We start from the raw sequence: 23,797 nt of genomic DNA on the forward strand, positions 1-23,797 counted from the left end.
ACAACATAGTCTTAGTTTAGGACATCAAAAATAATTTGTACCATTTACTTCTACTTTTTTATGATTTTGACTACTGATGTTATGTTTGTGTACTCTTCGTAATTGACCATGAGTGAAGGTGGACTTTTGAACAGAAGCAGGAGTTAAAAATGTGCGATCCATGTCGATATTTAAGGAGGTGCATAAGCTGCCATGGCGTGTAAGTATAAGACTATAGTTAATGTCTTAACCCAATTGCGTTTGTACTCATCCGCAGGTGCTGTCCTCGACCAAGTTGCTGTGAGCGATCTTGTTCCTCTAATATGAGGAATTGTCGCGTCGTGTTTCCTGGGGAGTTCCAAAAGTTCTCGGACGTCGTGACGCCCAGTTTTCTTCTAAAGACGCCAGAGCGCCCAAAGAAACGGAAACGATCGAAAAGTTGCTCAGCATGTGAGGATAATTGTAAGGATCCGTGTTCAAACATGGATGCGTGTGCGGAGAGGTGTGAGAATCCATGTCAAGATGGTGTGAATGGATGCAAGAATCCTGAAGATTCCGGACAAGACGATCTGGCTAGGACTGGAGCCTACGGAACTGGCTATGGCTTCCAGCCGGGACAACCAACTATTATTCCGTGTTATGGAACCTACGGACCGTCAGGAAATGCTATGATTTTTGGTATCCCGCCACCCACTGAATATGGAGGCTTTGGTGTCCCTGGTCCCATAGTTCTACCAGTGGCTCCACCATCCTCGTTAGGTCAGGGTGATCCAAGATCTATTCCAGCGGCAGGTCTACCCACACAGTACACAAATAAGTTTAATCCCTGTACCGGAGAAGTCTACGAATGCGGAGATCGGCAAATGCCACCTGGAAGGCCACAAGGAACGGCGCAAGTACCTTCCTATAATCAATTTATTCAGGGTTTAGGCATGGGCTTTGCCCCCAATAGTCAGTATATTCCATTCAATGAAGCAACATTCCAACCACATCCAATAAATCAAATGCCAGTCACTCCTCCCTCAGGAGGAACGGCACCAGCTTATAGCCGCAATAATCAACCCATGAACTGTGAGCCCAACAATCAGAATTATAGCTATTCTGTTCCCCAATCAACGAATCAAGTTAATGTTGGTGCTAACAGATCTGAAGTCCATAACCAGCAGAGTCAAGCCACACATTCAAGGGCAGTTCCCCAATCAGAGTCATCAAGGGGGCAACTGCCTCATGGTGCCACTAGATCAAAGTCTCCAATTCAACGAAGCCAATCTACGGGACATCATTCAGGCAGAGCTCATGCCCATATCAATTCTGAAATTGTTCATGCTAGTCCAGGTGGCCAGAGGTCCAAGTCGCTCAGTCACCGGAGCGAGTCAAGGGAAGGTCGTTCTGGAAAACTACAAGCCCGTAGAGCTACAGGCTATCCTCATTCTAATAGTGGTGGAGAAAGAAATACGAATCTTAGGGCCGCGCCCAAGTCAATGGCATCCGCGGGTGAAGTGCGTTCTCGTGATAACAGATCGCACGATTCAAGAAAAAGAAATAAATCTGTAGGAGCACCTACCAATCGACAGCCCTTACTTTATGGCCAGCAGAGCATGGGCATGGGCATCGATCCATCCAATCAGTATTATCCGTACAACGAATGCACTCCACTTAATGCCACATTTGTCCAGGACAATAATCCTTTTTATGATCAGCCAGGACATGATGTGAATAGACCGCAAGAAGCACGAGCACCAAACTTATCGATGGCAGGACCTAAAAGGGATACAAATTCGAATAAAGTTCCATCAAGTTTTAAACCATCGAAGGATAAATCCAGTAAATGCTGCTGCACTCGGTTCGATCCCAACAATCAATACTATTCTCCTCATTACGTTTCCGAAGAATCTGATTGTCCACCAAGTGAAAATGCGAACTCTGGAAAAAAGAATACACAGGAGAAGAATTGCTTGGAGCTTCTCAGCCGGTGAGTTTAATGTCAGAGTTCGTGAGCTGTTTCAGCTCTCGAAATAGGCTTACACAATCCACCATTCGGCACACATCTTTACTCGAACACGAAGTACTTATAAGTGCTGTAATGTCTTCCGTATCCACTGCAGCCTCACCGAGTCCTGTCCTCCGTGTGATCTGCAGAAGTGGTGTCACCTCCTGATGCCGAAGGACAAGGACAGGGGCAAAAAGCAAGCGAAACCGTCTGCCAAGAAGAATAAGAAACCGAATGGCTCAAAGATCAAGAACAAGATGAGCGAGCACAGCAGCAAGGAAATAGAAGATACCGAAACATCACCAGTGGAAACTCCAGAAAACGAGGATGCCGACTGCCCGTGTAACTGCAAGAAACCATGTCCATCACCTCCGACAAAACCAGAAATGCGCACCTGCGGCTGCTCAGCCAATTTGCCTGAGTGAGTACCCACTTCCATCAAGGAGTAATTAATGCTTAATTCGTTTCGCAGGGAAAACGAAGATCCTCCACCAGCACCCTCCAATCCTCAACCAGCACCCTGCAATCCTGCTCCAGCGCCAGTAAATACCTGCTGCATGCCCTGCTCGAACCAATGTCCTTGGTCCTGGTACTTTAATCCCTGCACCGGCTGTTACTACTACTGCGCGAATTGCTGCAATGGCTGTCGTAATTGCTGCAATTACTGCTGCAGTCCGTGCGGTCGCTGTTGCAGCAACTCCCCTGCTGCTCAGCTGGAGAAGATTCCTCCGAAGCCGAAGCAAAAGGAAAGGCCAGACAGATCGTCCACTGCCACGCGAAATTCAGGCGGCGCGACAGTGAGTTTGGGGAGCTGTGCTCCGCCTCCTTCGCCTCTTCCGTTTGCACCCTGGAACTGCCCAAGGCAAGAGGTTTCAACCATGCCAGGCTATTCTCCGACTGCGTCGCCACACTTCAGCTCCCCATACAGTGGGCGGTGGGTGGCTGGGGGAGTGGATATTCATCGGAACTATCAACGAAACAACCAAGGTCCTTCATTCAATGTCAGCCGAGTGCGCCATGCCTAAATTAAACGTTGAATATTTTTTACATTTTCACACAAGCCTATCTCAAATTAAAAAACTTCTTTGAATGTGCACATCTCTTCCTTTTTAATTATTGATAATTTAAAAACAGGCATATTTCTACGATTTTCCTTAGTACTTTTTATTAGTTTAAATCGGTATTTTGTTTCTTTTTCATTTTATACACTCTTTTATGTGTTTCTCTCTTTTGTATACCATATACATATATAGATTTTTTCGAAAGTTTTGTGGGCTTTGCTTGTAGAAAAACTTAAAAAGTTTCTTTAAAATATAAATTTCTTGTCATAAAATTAAATACATCTTTAAAGTTGTTTTAGAAAAGACCTAACTAAAAACTATGAACATAGCACATTGTAAACATGTTTGTGTAGTGCAGCCATAAATATTGTATGGTATGTTTATAATATAATAATAGGGGAATATTAGATTGTTAAATAAGAAAATAGGCATTACAACTACGGAGAAATTCTAGCACATGATATATGGATCTGGGTTCTCCCGCTTCCTCCTTTAAACATAGATTTAAACTGAGTTTGGCTTGCATATTGCCCTTTACGTTATGTAATGTGGTTTGCTTGGTTAGCTTTCGTGTATATATATATGTAAACATATATATAATTTATGGTTATCTTACGACTATATGGACTCTTGTCTGCCCTTATTCATGTTGCATCTGCACTCGTTATAAGCTTTAACAATTATGGTTGCCGCGCGGGGCAAAATTATATAGAAAAACAAAAACTACATACATCTGCATAGCTCAAACTATTTACATTGGACTGTTTTTTTCTTCTTTTTTTTTGTTGGGAAACTTTGTAGACCAGAAATTAGGTGTGGATGGTTTTTAAATTATTTGTAGGTCTATGTATGGATAGTGTAGTTTTTGTTTCAATCACATGTTTGCACTCCCAGCGAAAACGGTAGATAACTTAAGGAAATGTTGTTGATGTTGTGAAGATTGCCGGTGCTTCATGGTTGGAATAAAGCTCTGTCCGCCCGAGTAACTAAGCATTCTCATCGGTCATGTATATGTAGCCATGCTGCTGCAATATGCTCAAACGCTTCTCAACGGCATCGCGATCTATTGGATTATAAGTAATTATTAAATAATTCATTTAGTTATTAAGTAATAACTTACATTTGTTCAGCATCATTTTGTCCTGCGGATGATTGCACTTTTGCACCAACGAATGAAGCAGAATGTGTGCCGTGTTGTAGCGCTCGAAGCAATTCTTCGTGTTCTTCAGAAGCTCATCCAGAGCAGCCGCCTGGCACTAAAAAGGGTTAAGAAATCGTTAGTTTAGGTAAACTTAGTAAGCACAATATGTATTCCTTACCATATCCAGTGCGTAGTCATAGAGAATTTTATCCGCCGTTATGTTAAATGCATTCGCCTTCTGCAATAGTCCGCTGCCATTGAGGCGTTTCGATTCGAACAGCATGCTCCGGTATTTGGCGTTCATGGTGAGCAAAGCTAGTGGTAAACCAAATGCATTAAAGAGGATGTGGCTGCAAAAAATTAATCTGCAGACTCACCATTCTTCACATTGGACGACGGCTTTAGCTGGCCGTTGCTCAGCTGCTGCGAAGCCAGATTCATCCCGGACGAGAGGAGCTGCAGTCCCCGGACGAGCAGCACCAGGCGCTCGGCCCGTTTGCAGTGCTCAGGTGCGTGCGGCGGTATCTGCTGTGCATCCGCTGACGCCGCTTGCGCCGCCGATTGACTGCCGGCCACCATGAACGTGGAGAGCGGTGCGCATCGCGAATCGGCCACTTCCTGGATGCAATCGGTGAGCGCCAGCACAAAGTTCAGCTTAGACAATGTCTCGTTGTGCTCGCGATCCATCAGCGTCTCTTCGGACAGTTCTGGGGCCTGGAATGCATGTGGTTCCCCACCGCCGCCGGCTCCTGTGTCCAGCAGACTATGTAGGCCACCAGTGGCCCCCAGTTCGGGCAGCGTAAAAGCTCGCGGTCCCAGCATGTGATGCTGGTTATTGTTCTCCGATCCACTGCCCGCCGAACCAATCGAGCCCAATGATCCCGGCGCCACCAGCATTGTGGGACTGCCCAAAGTGGGCAATTTGGTAAGCGCTGCGGACGGCAGAACTGGGGAGCTATTGCCACTTCGGCGCAACGGCGACTGCGAGTGTCCTGGCGACACCTGCCAGGTGCTAGGAGCATGAGGCGGCGGTGTCTCCGACAGCGATCCACCAGAGGCAGAACGCATACGCGTAGGTGGCGTACCAATGGCAAACTGCACCGCCGGCGGTGAGATCGAGTTAATGTCACTGCTCACACTGCTCTTGCGCTGATCCGGTCGCGGTTGCTTCACGCTAATTGGCTGCGATCGGGGTATCTGCTGGCCACCCAGTGTGGCTACCGTTAACGGCCCGGGCCTGGCCACCTGGCGTCGAGCGGGAGCCGGTACTGGTTTGGGTTCAGAGATGGGCAGACTGCTGGGACGTGGCGGACTGGATTGATTTTGTTGCTGCTGTGGACGTTGGCCACCGGAAGCGGGCTGGGCTTGGACTTGGGCCAGACCCTGGCGCTGGTCCTCCGGAAGGTTCTTTGGCACCAGCACAAAGTCATCGGAGTCCTCGTGGGAGCTGCAAGAACCGCTGTTGTTCTCACTGTCGCACAGGACACCCACGTTGGTGATGGTGGCACAAATAGCCGGATTGGCCACCACGGACACTAAAATCATAAAACAAGAAGCGTTAAGTTCTGGGATCATTTATATAGTTCCTATTATTCATTTGCAATGATTAATAATTGCTTTTGTCGCAGACAAATATTCATCTAATTTGAGTAACGTCTTAAATGCTTAATATGGCACACTTTTTCGTTTTATTAAAAATCTTTTGAAATTAACACAATGTTGGTAAATAAAGCAAGAGTGCTAATTTCTTTGATTCCTCAAAGAGTTATCACCTGCTTTCAAGTTAATTGGCATATGTTTGTATTCAGTCATCCCAGATTGGGGACACTGCTTGGAACACCTACCCGTGTTCTCGTCCTCCTGGGCCTCCTGGTCCTCGCACTCCTTTTGCTGCTGCTCGGCCAGCTTGACCAGCTTCAGTTCCTGCTCCAGCTGCTGCTGCAAGGGGCTCTTGGCCTTGGCAGGCGGTGTTCCGCCCAGCGGTGGCATGTCAACTGCAAGAACACCACTCTTAGAGACTCGTCGTCGCAGGTTGGCTGCTTGACTAGGCTCACCTGGCGACGCGGCCGCCTTCTTGCCCTGAAGGAAGCGGTGCACAAAGAAGCTCTCGTACGAGATGCGGTCCTTGGAATTGCGGCGCAGCAGGCACAGCAGCAGATCCCTCAGATCTGGCGACACGCCACTTGGAATTCTTCGAAATAAGAGCGTTAAATATCCTTCTTCGGTTTTTGCAATTATGAGGTATCTTACTTTGGTGCCAGGTTAGCATTCTGCTCGTAGTAGGACTTCAGTTCGTTGGGCGTTTGTGCATAGAATGGCGCCTTGCCAGTCAAACACTGGTAGACAATCGTTCCCAGCGACCAGAGATCCGCCTTGGAGTCGTACTGCAGCGACATGATCACCTCGGGCGCCTTTGGAAATTTAATATGCCATAAAATACTATATATTTCGAATCTTGATAGTTTTCAATTACCATATACATGGGAGAGCCGCACAGAGTGGCTGCCATGGCGCCCTCGTTCAGGAATCGCGCAAACCCAAAATCCGCTGTCATAAAGAAAAGTTGAAGGCAGTATAAGTAACAAGTAGCAGGGAAAGTATTTGACTACATGAAGATTTCGTAGTAATAACCAGTTTTTGAAGTAACAACTTTCAATAGAGGTAACAGATTTTTTTTTGTAGATTTTAAGTACACAACTTACCAATTTTCAGGGTTATTTTCGATGGAGCTGGCAATGTTTTGCCATAATTGTGCGATAGCAAAATGTTTTGTGGCTTGAGATCACGATGCACAATTCCTTTGGTATAAAGTGCCTTCATAGCACCAGCTAGATTTATAAAAATAAAAATAATGGAGTTAATGTAATATATTTCGTAGCTCTAAGTTAAATGTATTAAAACCTTTTAATATAACACTTGATGTTGATTATTTACAATTATTAGTTAGGGCTAAGCGATATATGGGTTGATTGAAACTCACCTAGTTGCACGAGGAAGAGTCTAACGGTATCCTCGCTCAGCGTCCCCTTCACACTCAGATAATCCGCCAAGTCGCCGCCATTGCAATACTGTAAAGAGAAAGGAGGAAGAGCGTGAGTGGAGCTGATTGGGAAATTGAATTAAGAGAGACCCCCACGAGTCAAGAGTTCAGTGCGCATATAAATCTTCTGGGACCCCAAAAGACCTCAAAAGCAGAATGCAACCCATGCAAACGAATTAAGTCCAATCAGTGCGAAAATGCAAGAGACCCGAGATTTGATTCAGTCGGTCTTTCCATCTTTTAGCTTCCAGCTGCTCGACTTTTGTGCAAATCCCAGTCAATCATAGAAAACGGCAAGGTCAAAGCGAATATGATTTATGGCAATTTTCTGAATCAAGAACTGGAATTAGGGAAATATGTTTATGGATCAGCACAGCCAGCCAGCTGCTTTTCTTTTGTCGTTTGCCCAACAAAGGTTCTGTTCCGGTTTATGTCAGCAGATGCGGAGAAAGAGTTTGGGTATAATAATCACCTTTAGAATATTGACTATGCTAGGGGAATTTACACTTGAAATTATAAATTCACTCCCAAGTAATATTATTTTAAAGTAAAGCGAAGGTTAGGTTGTTTAAGAATGCCCGTTCACAGTAGTGAATTTTTCATACTCAATTTAGGATAATTAATAATTTACTCTTTTGATCCTTATTATAAGACATTATAATAATAATACGCAACAAAATATTCAAAGTTTATAAGCATTCGAAAACAGCAAAAAGGAAAATCAGCTAGGATAAAAAAGTTTTTAAAAAAACTTGAAAATGAAAATAGAATATCCCGATATGAGAGAATTTTGTAAGCAGCCCTCGCTAAAATGTAAATGAAGAGAACGAACCCCTGTTTCTCCAAAATGCCGTTATATTTTTGGCATGAGCAAGTTGCCCAAAAGGATTTGCGATTTTTGACCTTGAGGCCGCCAATCAAAGACATGACTATAGAATTCCACACGAACACAACCACCAAAAACCAATAAAAGTAATGTGTGCGGCGAACATTTTTATCCGCTTTTATGGATTTTTTGTTTTCCATGAGAAACTATATGGACCACTTACAGTTTAATGAGCAAACAAAGCAACATTAGGCAATTAAACAGCCAAATTGAAATGACAAAAGATTTCACTCCACTCGCTTTTTGTGAAATCGCTAAAATCGCCGAAGAGAAACGAAGAGCGAAGAACATTAAACAAAAAGTCATTGACATGTAAAGTACATAAACATCAACATAAAAGTAAAAGTTTGAAAGAAATGGTGAAATACTCGCTATGAAGAGGGGTTTTCTTCCTCTGGGGCTTTTAACAATTTCTAAAATATATGCAATGCCATTTCCCGGCAACAAGTGCCCATGAGTCAGCGATTTATTGGAAAATGCACTTGCGTAATTAATGGGCTTCTCTGCTTGTGCTTCTTTCTTTTTTAAATATTATTTTGAAGAATCAAGTGTGAAGAGAGCGTTTCGAAAGCTAAGAGAAGACTCTCTTCAGCCGCTCAAATTGAACTCTCTCTTTAAGCTCGCTGCTTCTGCGGTTCCGTTCGCAGCTCATTCTCAAACCGACGGTGGCATGAATCGCACGTTATCGCGCGACAACAAAAAGCCAAGTTAGCAAATCATTAAGTGAAATTTCAACGCAATACTTCCATTCAGTAGAATTCGATGAGAAAACTCTCCAGTGTTATACCCAATTTAGTACATATATTATCGGGGAAAACGACGACGCGAGTCATTCGAAGTAAGCGCAGTGGACTAAAGGTCAACATATTCTAGGCGATAAAAAGAACGCTGCTGCTATACATAGTTCATCGCAATCACAACACAAAGACCTAGAAACGGAATTAAAACAAGAGTTTAACTTAGCACTCAGAGAAACAAATATTCAAACAAACTTTTCACGCAAATCACGTCCAATTTAATCGCTATGATTCAGCCCAGTGTTTCACATTATTCGAGCAAATTATGTAAATAAACTGTGAAAGCTTCCCTTTTTTCATATCAAAAGGCGGGCCGACCGACTTATAAGTCAAGTCCAAAGCAAAGTTCATTACGATCGGCGTTAATTCTAATCAGACAAGTGTGTAATTAATTTTATTAATATTACAAGCCGGCTTAAAGATTTCTTTGTACTTACAAATCTGCTGTTTATGTTATTATATTGAAAATATTGCAATTGAAATTTTAATTTAGAATGTGATGTAATGCTTATTAATTAAAATAGGATTACCCAACCGATTAGCCTTTATTTACGGTGATTAAAATTGGAGCTTGCTCTTTCTGTTTTCATTGAAAATATAAACTTTTTAATTGTTACTATTGATATAATAATCGATTAATAAGTCAGAAGTTGGTTAACAGCTAAGTAGAAATCGCGAGGGTATGAGACAAAGCAATTAAATATTAAAAACTGATAAGATAACCACGGCTAAACATTAAACTTAACATGAGAGAGTTTGGAAAAGAGAGTGAGAGTAAAGAGAAAGAGATAATATTTGCCGCTCTTTGATGCTCTCACACACACACACCTGTTTAGTCAGTCGCGCGGAATGGGAATTGTTGGCGAATTTTTGCTCATTCGAGAATCGGCAGCGAGTGGAAAAGTTTGTGCGAGCGGAGTGAAAAATAATTATTTAAATTTTGCCAAAAGTAAGCCGGCACATGTAAATAGGCATTAATCAACTTTGAAGCTATAATTTAAAAGCAAAACAGATGAACATTAAAAGTGCAAAGTGAAACAAGAAAAGCGGTGCGAAAATAGACCCCCCCAACACCTAATAAAATCTATTTTCAGATTGAAAATTTCCACATCAAGTTTGGCAAAAACGACGAAAATGCTATGAAAACCCTGTGCTAAACACAAATACTAACAACACGAGGCCTTGAAGACGCAGTGAAAACAAAGCTAAACAAATATCAATATAAACAAATAATTCGTAATAATGCACGTGTACTACAAGTTCGGATTACTGCTAATATTTTTGCTAAGCGTGAGGTAAAAATCAAGTTGTAATAAATATTTACAGATCTCGATATGTGGAGAAATCACATTTGTTATTCTTATGGGGCTGGAAAAGAAGAAATCCATTTATTTATAGAAATCAGTAGACCCTTTCCTAAAAACGAAAAACAGGAAAGACACGGGGCAAAGTTTCCGTTTAGCAACATTCGCAGTGATTAATTCACTCAAATCGAAATAACGACAGGTGAACCTGGGTAACGGGACTTTGAACCGCCCACAACTGAGATATCAATGCCGAATGGAATACTCACGCATGGGGTTATAAAAAAAAAACAGCAACTTTTTATTGATAGTCCACGGCAACCGCTCTTAATTGCCGCCTTTAATATATATATTAGGTGCACGAATTTACACTCTACTTAATCATATCGCATAATCTGATTCTGATAAAAATAATAACAATTCCCCGGTTGTCCGATAATTTATACCGTTATTCCTTATCAAATTGTTTGCTCAGCATTTTGAATTTCTCAACCCATATCGAAGCACTATTGCAAATGACATAGAAATTTACAACTGTCTCGATTTTTAGAGTTTTCTTTGAATTTACAACTCAGACGAAGTTAAGACATTTCCGATCCTTTATAAATATTCTATATTCTTGCTTTAAAAATTCCTATTAAATACTACAATACTTATTAATTATAAGTAAATACTACATAATTATTCAATCATTTTTTGTATGTCAGTAGTAGAATATATTTTTCAGTGCACATAAGCCCATTTCCCTATTGATTTTTGGGCCTTTTCGAACCTTTTTAACCACTCGAAATCAAATGTCAAAGTAGAGTGCTTTTAAGTGCGCCGCTTCCAATTTTAGTCACTTCATTGAAGTAGTCAAGGGAATTGCGTCGACTAGGTCGTCATGCTTTGTAACAGTTTAGAGATCTTTCGTAATACCAATTAACTTAGGCGAGCAGCTGAAGCTTGAAGGCAATTCGTAACGTTCGATAAATATATCTTTATTATCCGGTAGGACTATATACCAATTAATAGCTCCATATCAGTACTGGTGGTTCAAGCACTCGTCTCTATAAAGTCGTTCATTCTGTTCATTTTGGCACTTTTAAGGATTGACAAGGCTCCTCAGCATTCATTGAAACTTCACTCAAAAGTCACGCAATTGAAGAGAACTCTAAATGGCAGTCCAAAGACTCACTTGAACTACTCTACTAGCCAATTTATACCTTTATTTTCTAAAAATAAATACAAGCCACTAGAACTGAAGTCGCCGAATGCAAGGATAACGAACGATTTAGAATCAGGCAAAAAAAAAAAAAAATTAAGAGGGGTCACAAATGACAGCAAAGAAATAAAATAAATATGAAAAAAGTGAGAGTAAACGAAATCGTAAACTAAAACCGGTCGAGTTGTCTCTTTTGCCATGAAGTAAACTGGTTTTATCTGTGCTTTTTACTAAGTAGCTACACTGAGTTTCGGAGATGTAAGGTCGGTTAACAGAAACAAATAAACAACTTTACAGGCAATTAAAATGATTCAGTTACAATAACAGAAATGTGTGCTTTCTTTATTTTCTTTTGCTGTAAGGGCATTTCTTAAAAAGTATATCTATTTGATTTTACTTTATTCCATATATTTTACAATATGTACATACTGTAAAGAATTGCACTTAGAAGCCTTGTATCATTGAAGACATTTAATTTATTTAAGGGCTATTGCTGTGACCACGACTGTAGCGAGAAATACTTTGTATGTATGTACATATGTTTGCTCGCACATGTGAGTGTATTCATTCATGTTATTTCGCGGAGCAAACATAAACAATAGCCGTATAATGATAGTGGGGAAAACGAATGTTTCTGGTGTGGCTATGGCGCGGTCATAGCGAAATGGGTCAAGAGCGTTTTCAGGACAAATTAGCTAGGTGTGTTCGCCTTCAAGACGTGAGTGATGTAAGCACGTACTGCTTAGAACCCACCGACAATCTAAAGCCAAATATTGACAATTTTGGGTATTTGGTAAAACTACTTTACAAATTTGTACCGTAATTGCTCTATCAGAAATGCGCATTCGTTTGACATGTAATTGCCCTGCGTTTTTCTTCATAAGCAATGCGAATTCGTTTATAAGTCGTGAAAAAAACCAAATTGGTATATTGTTGGTTTATTCAGTCGAGACAGGAATTAATTTAATGATTACTCTTACAGCATCAGCCACACAAATGCCGCTCCAGCGGGCAGCGAGGAGGCAAATCCCCTCGAGGACTTTAATTACGGCGATGATGACTACAGTGAAACAGCGACGGGCGAGGAATCGCCGGAGACAGCAGAAAATAGACTGATGCCACAATCATCCTCCACATCGACCACCACCACATTTCGACCAATATTTAGTGAGTACAAAATATTCTATATATTCCGAACTGAAATGGCTAATGAATATCGTTTTGCAGACATACCACGACGCAGCAATCATGTTCTGGAGCCCAGTTGCCCTCGCAATTGCCTCTGCCTGGAGGACTTCAAGTTCGTTCAGTGTGCCAATGCCCATTTGACCCATGTACCCCTGGACATGCCCAAAACGGCAGCCATCATCGATCTGAGTCACAATGTGATTGCCGAACTGAGGCCGGAGGATTTTGCCAATCTGTCCAGGGCGGTGGAAATCAATCTGAATCACAATATGATCAGCAGCATAGACAAGGATGTGAGTGCCCAGCTCATTCTACTACCTACTTCAATTGCAACTAATTTATTTATTATCTATTGCAGGTCTTTCAGGGTTCGGAGCGTTTGAAGCGCCTGCGGTTGGCCAATAACCGTCTAACCAAAATCGATCCCGACACCTTTGCGGCGGCCAGGGAACTAACGCTACTCGATTTGAGCAACAACACTATAACCCAACGCCTGGATGGATCCTTCTTGAACCAGCCCGACTTGGTGGAGTTCAGCTGCGTCAACTGCAGCTGGACGGAGCTGCCGGAGCAGACGTTCCAGAACATGAGTGCTCTGGAGGTGCTGCGCTTGAACAAGAACGATTTCAAACAGGTGAGATTGGCGCGCAAAAAGTGCGATAGCACATGTTATCGCTCTATCGATAGTTGGCGCATCTGCAGCCGAAACAGCTGTGTTTGCCATCGCACAGTCGTGTATATAGTTGTCCCGCTCACGCTTTTCCATTCCGACAGCAAATCAATACGAAAGCTTTCTCGCCGCTAACAAAAATAATTAAACTGAAGCTGCCGGAACTGGAGCAACAAAACATCGAGGAGCTGTGCGGCCTGCTGACGTCCATCGACACGATTAGCTTCCTCAACTACGACATCAGCTGCTACGAGTTCGTACTGGGCACACCCTTCAACGGCAGTCTCATCTATCCCACGGAGCCGCCGCTCAAGGGGATTTCCGATCCGCCCATCGTCACCAGCATCACCAGCACTGCGAAACCAGTGGCTGCCACACCCGCACCGCCCAGAAGTGGTAAGCTATTTCCCATGACTCTTAGATCATCTTGCTAACGTGTCTGTTGCTCGCCGCCCATTGTTCGCATTTAGCCAATCGCAATCGGGCCAAAATGGACAACAGCACGGAGCTGGTCAAAGCCGGAATCCTGAGCTCCGAGACCAGCACAAGCGGAGTGAGCGTGGAGCCGCCTGCCGAGAACCAGACCAACCAGGTGCAGATCTCCCAGGAGGCCATCAACACGCTGCTCATCTGTGAGTACAAACTGCACTCTAAGGTTTATAACTTCAACAATTTCAAGCCTTTGGCAAAGCTAAAGAAAATAGTTATATCCCTGTTAAACAGTGATTATATTTAAGTGCATGGTTGTTTGAGTTATACCCCTTTTACTTGTGGCACAAAACCCTACTAATTTGTTTCAATTTAACCCACTAGGCATCATGGTTCTGGCCGTGATTGGCATCGTCATCGGACTCATTTGCCGCCAGGATATTGGCGGCATCAAAACCAAATGCTGCCGCACTAGCAAACCAGAGCCAAAGGATCAGGTCCATCCCACTGAGGAGATACCACTGAATAAGCTAGCCTAAGAAAACTTTCCAAAACAAACCAATACCAAACGATCGAAGATGAAAAGAGAATCCTATCCTTCTCCTCCAGTTTCGAGAACAAATTCCATTTTGCCGGCATTTTTGATAGATTATAAATAGGTATATGTATATCACGTATGTATATGGCTAGTTAGTTAACTACTTTGACTCGGTATCTAGCCTAACTATAGTCTCTCCTACAATGTTTCCCGCACAACAACTCAACCGAATCCGTTGTTAGATTCTAGTTGTTAGTCGGAGTAGATTAAGCCGCCTAGTCGCTTAGCGTTCTGTTCTTTAGGGGGACTCGGTAAATGGGATCCCGCACCAAAACTCCTGGCACTGTTCTAGTTTTAGATCCCAAATCAATTTTCATCGCAGCACTTAAATTAATGTAAACCCCTAGATAATCTAGTTGTTAGCTTTAGACTTTTGCCAAAATACAATAAAAGTAATTATTGTACATAGTAAAAAAACGAGTGTTTTGAATTATTAATTATGAAACCAAAAGATTATAATGATTACACCTGGTAGCCTTGATTATCCACCCACATACTCTCCTCATACCACATTCCTATCTTCAGACAAGGAAATTAAGCACCAAATAAACACATCGTAATATATTGGCAAGATAAATAAACAAATCTGACGAACGAATAGTAGCCTAAATGGTGGGAAAAGCGACATGGCATAACACGTGGCCGCGGAACCAATAAATATTCACCAACCACACGAATTCGAACTGATTACAATCCGTGGAGCGGAGTCCCTTGCCCCTGCCTCTGCCACTCTGGTGGCAAACACATTGGAATACGAAGCAAACAAGGCGAATGAGGCCAAAGTCAGGCGATCGAATGTGTACCAACTACTACAATACAATACACAGTAGATGAAACGAAACACTCCCTTCCTATCGCGTTTCCAACCCCGCCAGCTCGATTCTGCTCCACCTATGATGATGACATGCAATCGTGTGGCCACAACAATGTGGCGTTTTTAAGCAAACTCAAACAAAACAAAAAGCCCAAAGTTTTCGTTTCGATTAGAACTATTTTGGAAACACCCTATTTTTGAAAATATGCAAACTTAGGTAGGTTAATTCTAACACTACTTAAATATGAATGAGATTGTTAATATGGTAATTTTTAAAAGAAAATATGAATACCAGATACTGATCTGCAATGAAACCCATTGAAATACAATGCTTTCTATTCAACTAGCCCATTACTAATATTTTAAAATGCACTACCCATGGCAATAACATCTTATTTTTTATAAAACACCCAACCAATTCCAGGTTTTCTCATAGTCTTTTAATACCCAGGGTATTTGGAAGAAAGAAAACAACCCTATCCAATCTTATCAGTGACAATAACTCGCCAAAAGGAAGCTAATTCTCGTGCCGCGAGCATTTGACCTAATTTCAAGATAATAGATTGTTTATAAACAGTGCGCGCTAAAAGCATGCAAACACCTGTAACCCAAATTGAGTTGAACAAACTTGAGGTCAAATTTATCCAATTTGCTCTTGTCTTCAATTAACGTAAACAAATTGCGCGTTAAAAAATAATAAATCGTGAAAAGAAAACAGTAGATAAAATAGATAAAATTTAGCGCATATGGAATAAGCTGGCTGTTAATTAAATCAATGAAATAATTTAATATTCAAAATTGACTCTATACGCATCCTTCGTCTAATTTAATTGATTGTAAGCTTCCTACTACAATTTTAACTTTATTTCCCCCAATCTTTGAAGTAAAGTATAAACATTTCAGTCGAGTGCATTTTTCAGCAGCAGCCAATCGACGCAAACCGCTTTTACCATTCTATTCTCACTTTATTTCTGTTTACGAATTCATTTCGCAACTTCCGCAATTAATGGCGTAGCATTTTGGCCAAGCGAAGGAGCTCCAAAGGGGACAGTGGGTGGTTTTGGGGGAGGGACATGACGTGGAACTGGTCGACGTGCACTTTACTTTGCAATTCCCCCCTCCGACAATATCAGGTGGAGTGAATCACACACGTTTTAGCCATAAAAGCATTAAATATTTATAAAGTTCTCGCTTCGCTATGCGGATATTTAAATGCTCTTTCGTTGCCAAACTCACCTCCATGACCAGGCTAACGCAATCCTGGGACTCCTTGCAGTCCAGCAGAGCCACCACATTCTCATGGTGCAGCTCGGTGAGTTCCTTCAGGATCTTGATCTCCTTGCCGAGCAGATTCTGAGTCTTCAGTTGTCCCTTCTTCGTGATGCACTTGATGGCCACCGGCATGTGTTTCTGTAAGAGCGAATGAAATGCACTTCATTAATATTTAATTCAAGGGGGTTACTCACTACAAAGTCACTGAACGGCTAGCCCAATTACAAATCAAAGTCGGTGGAATGACTCAATTGAATCGCATGGGAATTTAATTGACACAAAACTGACAAAACCAAATGCGAAAAGGATTAACATTTCCCATTTCGTATTTGTTTTGCAGTCCAGCACAAAGGAATGTCGCTCAAGATGATATAAACATTTTAATTAGCTAAATAATAAAACTGTTTATCGGTCAATTGCCCGGGAGTCAAGTTTTGAAACATTCTATATAAAGTTACCACCTTTAAATATGTTAATTATTTGCATTAATCTAAATAAGTGAATACACTCTAATCAATTGCTTCAGATTTCTTTGCATACCTTAGATAACTTTTGTGAGAAACGTATACTTAATATTTAATGATAACTCAATCAATCAATGTTACAGAAACAATCCAAAAATATATATGAGACTAATGAAAAATATTAGATTTTTTCAGATCTACAGATCACTAACCTCTGTCTTTGTGAACACCACACTATTCCAATGGAGTTCATCTCCCTTTATCTAAAACCCATAATGTTTGCATACAGCTGCGGCCATAAATTTGCCTACCAAATGTTTACATTCTCCTTGAGCAAAAATGTCTTTGGCCTGCTTCAATTAGCAGGCAGCGAAACAAGGAAATGCGGAAAATGCAAATCCGCAGGGCCGCCAGAAGGCGAGTGCCCCACCAACACACATGGGAGGGTCTCTCGTTCGGTTAAATGTTATTATTAGATACGCAAAAACGCATTCAACCGGCGGGCAGACCAAAGACAAGGGGGCAGCAGGCCGGCCCCTAATTGCGGTGAATAAGATTGTTGTTTTTCGTCGGCCGCTGGAGTGACGAACTTGGCCGGGAATTGGTAAGCTGGTAAGCTCAGTTAACCGGTTGAAACGCCCCACTGATAAGTTAACTGCACCTCCGAATCCACCCACCGATGGCCCCATCGTTTCGAGTTCCCCTGGATGTGGTCGCCTTATTTGCTTTCAACTTAACAGGTGACAATGACTCTTTGTCTGGGTTCGTTCTCTCCGCCGTTCCTTCCTCCCTGGCTAAAACTCATTACAAAAGACGAAAGTGTAAACTCAAACAAGTTTACCTACTACAAGGAAGCGCACACATCAGATAGTAGTTAGTCTGGCAGCGAAGTGTCGACTGGGAGTTATCCTATGATCATCATGAAGTGTGACTATAAAAGTTATGATGCTCAAAAGTTGGGTCGTTAATACAAACTGTCCAAAATACCGGTTTGAACTTATTTTTTGTTAGTACTTTGCATATATAACTTTAATGACTAATAACTCTACCATTAAACAAATATTGCACACCACCGTCTTTTCAGTACGCAGCAGTTAGTGCTGCTGTAAATTTGATTAGTAATCGGCATACCCTTGAACTTACAAACTACTGGGTGTAGTTATAACCAGACATTATATTGGTTTCCCCTTAGAATATCGAATCACCTCAGCCGACGGTGCACGAGTTGTTTGAATGGCAATTGATAATCGATATGTTCCCTCCACGCGCACTTAATCTTTCTCTGTGCACTCGCAGATGTATTTATACAATTTGCATTTATATTTTTATCAGTTAACTGCAATGAATCAAGCGATTCTTACAGCTTCTGACCGATAACACGGCTCCTGCACTTTTGTTTGTTTGAGACTATCTTCCAACCATCTGGCAGTGTTTAATGCGTTGCGACCTCTGCCTTTTCGCGAGATTACCAAAGGCAATTGGATCAGGTGAGTGAGAAAAGATTATGTTATCAAAAGAACAATTAATGGGATCCATTAGGTTCTTTCCCTATGAAAATACGAGTACCTTACGTATAATGTTTGAGAATCGCATAGAAAGGCAGTATGTTAAAATTTTGAAAAAACAACTATTATTCCAACTTAAGATGCCTAATGCGCATTCTTTCAGAATAAATCAAAAGAACAATTAAAGGGATCCATTAGGTTCTTTCCTTATGAAAATACGAGCACCTTACGTATAATGTTTGAGAATCGCATAGAAGGGCGGTATGTTAAAATGTGAAATAATAACTATTATTGCAACATAAGCTGCTTAATGCGCATTCTTTTCGAATAAATGCATTTATTATTTATTTGTAATTTAATGAAGAGGGCGAAACGCTTTCCTAAAATGACTAATTATTGACTAGTATTCATATATTTGCCTGAATATATTTGGTTCTTTACGTCACTGCCTTGTATTCGGTTTACCTTCTAGTTCAAGATAATAAAAACAATCGAGATTAGATTACCCATTATAACAATTGGGGTCTTCGGACAGCGGAAACCGAGCAGTTCTTGACCCAATCACCTCAATCAGCCTCAGCGCTGGCGAAAACTGTGTCAAAAGCGAATGGGAAAGTTGCCCCACACCTGGTCGGTGGAAAATGGAAAATTAGAGGCAAGACCTCCGATCCCAGGGATTTTTGCAATTCCTCAAAGTCCACAAGTCATGAGGTGCAGCCGCATTAGGTTAAGCATTTCGCCAAAATAAAAAAAACGCACAACCAACAACAAAATATGGTTCAACGAACTGGGAGGCTCGATAAGGCAAGGCAAATTGGCTGTTTTGCTTAGGTGCAATGGCCCCTCAACTAACAACCAGAAAGGAAAACATTTCTTTTGGCCAAAAATAGCTGGCTGAATAAGATAATAATTGCGCAGAAAAAGCGAGAAAGAGTGAAGCCAGAGACAAAAGCGAGCGAAAAATGAAGCGAGTGCAGCAGCACATCATCAACGGAGGCCAGGCCAAAGTATCTGATGGATACAAGCGCAACTTCAACTGGTTTGGCGGGTGAAAACGTATCCGTTCATTGCCGCAAAGCTACGCAAACAAATAGCGGAAATTCTCGAATTTTTTTTCTGCGACGCAAAACATTTATGCACTTCAAGACCGCATAATTCACGCCCGATCGAATGACAAGCAGTAAGCCGGCTAATTTATATAGAATACCATCGATCTGGAGTTGAACAAGAAAAACTAGTTTCGCGTGAGAAACGCCTGAGTTTATATGATATGATGGCCAGCTCTCTGGCGGCTTTTGCTGAATATAAAAGGCGTTAATTTCGATTTGTTTTGGACTGCACGTGTTAAGCTAACACAAAATGGAAAGGTGATTTCGATTTAATAGAGTGGGTTTCTCTTCGAAATTCGTTGCCTAACTAACATTTGACTTCCGTGTATTTCCGCTGTGATTAAAACACAAAATCAGATCGATTTACGAGTAGTTAAACTAGGGAATAACGTGTTGAACTTCGAACTTTGATACCAATGAATGAATGAAGACATTCAGTCAAATATGATAGAAACAATTTACACGATTTTCCCTGCAAATCTATAAAACTATTATCATTTCTATAAGGGGCTTGCCGCTTATAGACTATATTATACAACATTTTACAGCCCTAACTATAGTATTTTGACATCTCAGCGATTAGAGAGGCATCCCTAATCACTCTTTATAGGTTTAAACTTTGTCGAGACGCATTTATTTTCGCAGCCAAATGCAGGAAAATGAAGTGGAAGAGTGGCGACAAAATCAAATGCAAATTGCCATTGCATTTTCGCTATATGGACAAACAAAACGTATGAATATGCAAAATGCATATTGCGCAATGTTAGAAGTGGAGGGTTTCGAACCAAAAGCACAATAAACATTACACGCTTAGAATGCAATTTTAGCATGATTCCGCCCGTCGACCACTTATGCAATTGGCGATAAAACGGAGCGTTCGGTCGCTTTGGTGAATTATGGTAACACGTGTCGTCTGGCTTTCCACATGCCAGCGTATCCGCCAGATAAAGATTGATGGATTCATTCATGGCGATGCAAGGAGAACTAGCAGACTTGCTACTTGCCACCGCAGCTGTTGTTTGAGGTTTATTTTTGGAATCGGATTCGAGTGCAGTAGACGCAGTGCAGATCCTCCGAGTAGGATTTCCTTTTCTGTCCGCAAGTCATGCGTATCTTTCGGTGTGTATCTTTTAAAGCAGCGAATTGCTTGACTATTTTTAGCGAGTTTTTCCGAGCACGTGCAGGCAAAAGATACTCTTTTGGAGACAAAAGCGACAGGCAGCACTCCGCGATGCCTTGTCCTTCGAGCTGCTTAAGTAACCCAAGTGATTACGGCAGCATTAAGTCGTGGAAAGAAATCGAAAACTGACGGACCACGAAACCAGTTACTTGAAATGGCCATAAAAGGAAAGGTGCGGGAAGTGAACTCCGCTCAGCTAAACTCACATTCTAATTGTCGTCGAAAAAAAGTGAACTCAGGTGGATTGAAACATTATACAAGATTTAAAGAAAAGAGTGTGGATATATATTCAAAATAAATATATACAAGTAAAAGAAACCATCAGATGATGGAAAATAGTATAATTTATTAAAAGAAACATACTATTTGCTTCAGGAAACTTAAAATGAATGCTAAGCCCTATTATTTACAGATCACGTTGGGAAATCAATTAAATGATTAACGATCGATAGCGCGAAGAAATAAGTTAAACAGAAATAAGAAATCTTTACTAAAAGGAAGATAGAGAGGCCATTAACAACGACAAATCCAAAATGAACGAAAGAGAGGGTCTGACAACAATTGAAAGAGACGAGACGAATGTCTGGATTACGTGTGAACCGATTGTCTCATTGTTATTGTTACTTGCATTGTAGTTGTTGTCACACTGCATTTGCAATTAATAATGGGATTTCATTTACTGACGAGGCGAACTTGAGCAATTTAGAGGAGAAAACAAAACAACTCGGTTGATAAGAGCTGTTGCACTAACAAAAACAAGAAAAATTCAAGAAAAACACACTGAACAATATGCATTAGATACAACTGGTCGGACATAACATCATCATATTTATTTTCCATATGAGTGTTATACATATATTGGTTTTAAGGAGATAAACACGCTTGTGGTGTGTAGGTGCGTGTTTTTAATGGATACAGAAATCAGCTGATGCAATAACTGGCAGCTGTTTCGAAAAACTTTTCGCTTCGAGCTTTTCACTTTGCGTGTTTTCAGTTGTTTTGTTTTGATTTGCTTTTTATACTGAATGAAAATCAAACAAAACATAGTCACTCATGCTAATGACCAGCAATTTAGGATTTTGATTTTTTGTTTTAACTAAATTTTTCTATTTATACCAGTTTCGGCGGTTTTTTATTGCGGTAGATTTGATTAAAGTTGCTTGACCTGCAGCTTTTAATTTGACCAACTGGTTGAGCTGGTAACAATTAAAAGAGCCTATTATGTCGTTTAAATAAATATGATTTGGGGATAAATTATTTGATAAAAAATTGTATTAAATGTGTGCAACAAGTGTTACTCATTATATAGAAATTAATCAAAGGTATTAAACAGCTTAGGGTTCAAACGTGTAGGCAATCTGTGATTAAGTTTGTGTTTACATATTCACACGCTTTAATTTATTTGCTTTTGTAATGCCAGAGGAATTTCACAGCCCTTTTGCTGCCCAACAACACGCGCCAAATATTTCAATTATTTCTCCAATGACCCTGAAGTAATTCAACACACTTCTATCGCGCATAAGTATACTTAAATACATATGTATATAAATTCTATGTATGCCTGTATATTTATCATACGCAGTGGTGTTTACGTATTTTATTTGTATCGCCAAAATAATCTCACGTGCGTGTGGCTCTCAAATTTTGCTTAGAAATCAGAGGGCTTCGAAAGGCAACAATAGAAAATAAACAAAAGCAAAACGCAAATTATTTCAAAGAAAACAAAAATGGAGCCATGCCAAAAGCCCTCGAAAAAAGGGCTGTGATTTTGCTTGGCAATTTTATTACGCTCAGTACACTCATTCAAATTTGATAAACAACATTTTTAAATAAATGGGATAACACAAATGAGTAAGCAAAATTAAATTTCTAAAGAAATGTATAAACGGTATTTATATTTATTATTACAAATACAAATGTGTACCTCATTAATGTTGTTTTCTGAAAATCTAAGTCATTAAAGTTTCAACAGGTAAAAATAGTGGCACATTGTTTTCAAAAACAGGTAGACAATTTTTGTACACTAGGTCAAAAAGGATATCCGAAATAAAAACTTTAAATCTTCGGTTGTGAATTTTTCAATGTTTGCTGGGAGTTTTCCAATTATCATTATTTTTTTACCTGCACTGTGATCAGCTGATTTCTCATTATATTTTGAGACATTGAGACATTGTTAATAACTTTGGGGCTTGTTATTGTACTATTTACAAATGCGACCAAGCCCCGTATTAAAACGAAAACAATAACAACGAATTAGATGTTGTGGAAAACAGGTTAGTAACATGACGGAATTGTTTAGGCTTTACATGCATATAACTATATCTATATATAGGTAAATGGAAGATATTTATTTGTTTTGAAGAGTTTCGCTTCTTACCTTGCGATGACGTCCTTTGTAGACGACGGCAAAGGCGCCGTGGCCCAGCATATCCTTGGAGCTGTATTCATATTCCCCGACAATATTCATTGCATGCGAAAAAGGAGGAGGATGCGACGCCTGGAAGTGCTGCTCTCTCCCACTCTTCCTCTCTCTCTCTCACTCTCGTACACCCCCTCGAGCTCCACACTCTCTTTCGCTCGTGCACGCACGCTTGCTCTCCCCTTTTCTTTTCTTCGCTCTTCTGCTTTGCTTTTGCTTCCAATTGCAATTGTGGAAAATGGAAAATCAATTTCTTTCCCCTTTGGCCAGCCACTAAAGGATTCTTTGGCCCTCGACGATCTCCGGAATTTTCACGTAACACCACCGCGGACTTTTCCGTCCACCTGGCCACCAATTATCGGGCACTCTCTCTAATTTCACTTGTAATTGAATTAAACCGTTCTTTTCCGTGTGCGATTATCTCGGTTTTCAGTGTGGTATTGCTTTTAATTTGCGGCCCCACACTCGCGTACAAACACACACTTGCAGGATCGATGGCACACACTCTCTCACATCCACACACACGCACACACGGACGATCAGCGCAATTTCCTTACGGTTCTTGGAAAATGTAGCTTTTTGGTCCCAGCGAAAACTTTGCAAAAGGTGATTTTTCCAACTACTTCGCGAGAGAGACTAGTGGAAAAAGGCAAGACGAAAACACAACTAAACGAAGTGGTGGGTTGGCCAGTGTGGCCGCAGGTGGTGGACCGCGAATACGCCCCCGCGCGAAAAATACCAACTTCT

At 41.1% G+C, this 23,797-nt stretch overlaps 3 protein-coding genes across 7 annotated transcripts; 2 read left to right on the forward strand and 1 right to left on the reverse strand.

Moving 5' to 3' along the window:
* The first annotated feature begins 3 nt into the window (after positions 1-3).
* Positions 4-3,080, forward strand: LOC6605490. The gene is made up of 4 exons (XM_032717484.1): positions 4-199; positions 257-1,951; positions 2,085-2,390; positions 2,442-3,080. The coding sequence occupies exons 1-4, from the start codon at positions 150-152 to the stop codon at positions 2,992-2,994; spliced, it is 2,604 nt and encodes an 867-aa protein (XP_032573375.1). The 5' UTR covers positions 4-149; the 3' UTR covers positions 2,995-3,080.
* A 369-nt stretch (positions 3,081-3,449) lies between these two features.
* On the reverse strand, positions 3,450-23,722 carry LOC6605491 (serine/threonine-protein kinase unc-51). Of its 2 annotated transcripts, XM_032717486.1 has the most exons (12): positions 23,009-23,722; positions 16,338-16,511; positions 7,152-7,239; positions 6,874-6,999; positions 6,645-6,718; positions 6,422-6,582; positions 6,226-6,362; positions 6,016-6,165; positions 4,549-5,706; positions 4,350-4,486; positions 4,151-4,286; positions 3,450-4,093 (listed from the first exon to the last, which is right to left on the reverse strand). In XM_032717486.1, the coding sequence occupies exons 1-12, from the start codon at positions 23,096-23,098 to the stop codon at positions 4,017-4,019; spliced, it is 2,508 nt and encodes an 835-aa protein (XP_032573377.1). In that variant the 5' UTR covers positions 23,099-23,722; the 3' UTR covers positions 3,450-4,016. The 2 variants fall into 2 exon arrangements, with proteins under 2 accessions (XP_032573377.1, XP_032573376.1); XM_032717485.1 differs by having other exon boundaries at positions 6,016-6,362.
* Positions 8,789-14,657, forward strand: LOC6605492 (reticulon-4 receptor-like 2). Of its 4 annotated transcripts, none has more exons than XM_032717489.1 (8): positions 8,789-8,804; positions 9,989-10,189; positions 12,385-12,569; positions 12,630-12,883; positions 12,949-13,224; positions 13,365-13,656; positions 13,731-13,892; positions 14,074-14,657. In XM_032717489.1, the coding sequence occupies exons 2-8, from the start codon at positions 10,137-10,139 to the stop codon at positions 14,226-14,228; spliced, it is 1,377 nt and encodes a 458-aa protein (XP_032573380.1). In that variant the 5' UTR covers positions 8,789-8,804; positions 9,989-10,136; the 3' UTR covers positions 14,229-14,657. The 4 variants fall into 4 exon arrangements, with proteins under 4 accessions (XP_032573380.1, XP_032573379.1, XP_032573378.1 ...); XM_032717488.1 differs by lacking the exon at positions 8,789-8,804 and adding an exon at positions 8,823-8,935; XM_032717487.1 differs by lacking the exon at positions 8,789-8,804 and adding an exon at positions 9,740-9,843.
* Positions 23,723-23,797: the final 75 nt, after the last annotated feature.

Source organism: Drosophila sechellia, chromosome 3L (genome assembly GCF_004382195.2).
Source record: "Drosophila sechellia strain sech25 chromosome 3L, ASM438219v1, whole genome shotgun sequence".
NCBI classification, from domain to species: domain Eukaryota; kingdom Metazoa; phylum Arthropoda; class Insecta; order Diptera; family Drosophilidae; genus Drosophila; species Drosophila sechellia.

Bases quoted from the DNA above. Each gene is read 5' to 3' on its own strand.
- LOC6605490 (XM_032717484.1), top strand. From the start codon at position 150: ATGTGCGATCCATGTCGATATTTAAGGAGGTGCATAAGCTGCCATGGC. The intron at 200-256 runs GTAAGTATAAGA...ACTCATCCGCAG, and splicing joins TGCATAAGCTGCCATGGCGT to GTGCTGTCCTCGACCAAGTT. The intron at 2,391-2,441 runs GTGAGTACCCAC...TTCGTTTCGCAG, and splicing joins TGCTCAGCCAATTTGCCTGA to GGAAAACGAAGATCCTCCAC.
- LOC6605492 (XM_032717489.1), top strand. From the start codon at position 10,137: ATGCACGTGTACTACAAGTTCGGATTACTGCTAATATTTTTGCTAAGC. The intron at 10,190-12,384 runs GTAAAAATCAAG...TTACTCTTACAG, and splicing joins ATATTTTTGCTAAGCGTGAG to CATCAGCCACACAAATGCCG. The intron at 13,657-13,730 runs GTAAGCTATTTC...GTTCGCATTTAG, and splicing joins ACCCGCACCGCCCAGAAGTG to CCAATCGCAATCGGGCCAAA.
- LOC6605491 (XM_032717485.1), bottom strand. From the start codon at position 23,098: ATGAATATTGTCGGGGAATATGAATACAGCTCCAAGGATATGCTGGGC. The intron at 16,512-23,008 runs GTAAGAAGCGAA...TCGCTCTTACAG, and splicing joins ACAAAGGACGTCATCGCAAG to AAACACATGCCGGTGGCCAT. The intron at 4,487-4,548 runs GTGAGTCTGCAG...GTTTACCACTAG, and splicing joins GTCGTCCAATGTGAAGAATG to CTTTGCTCACCATGAACGCC.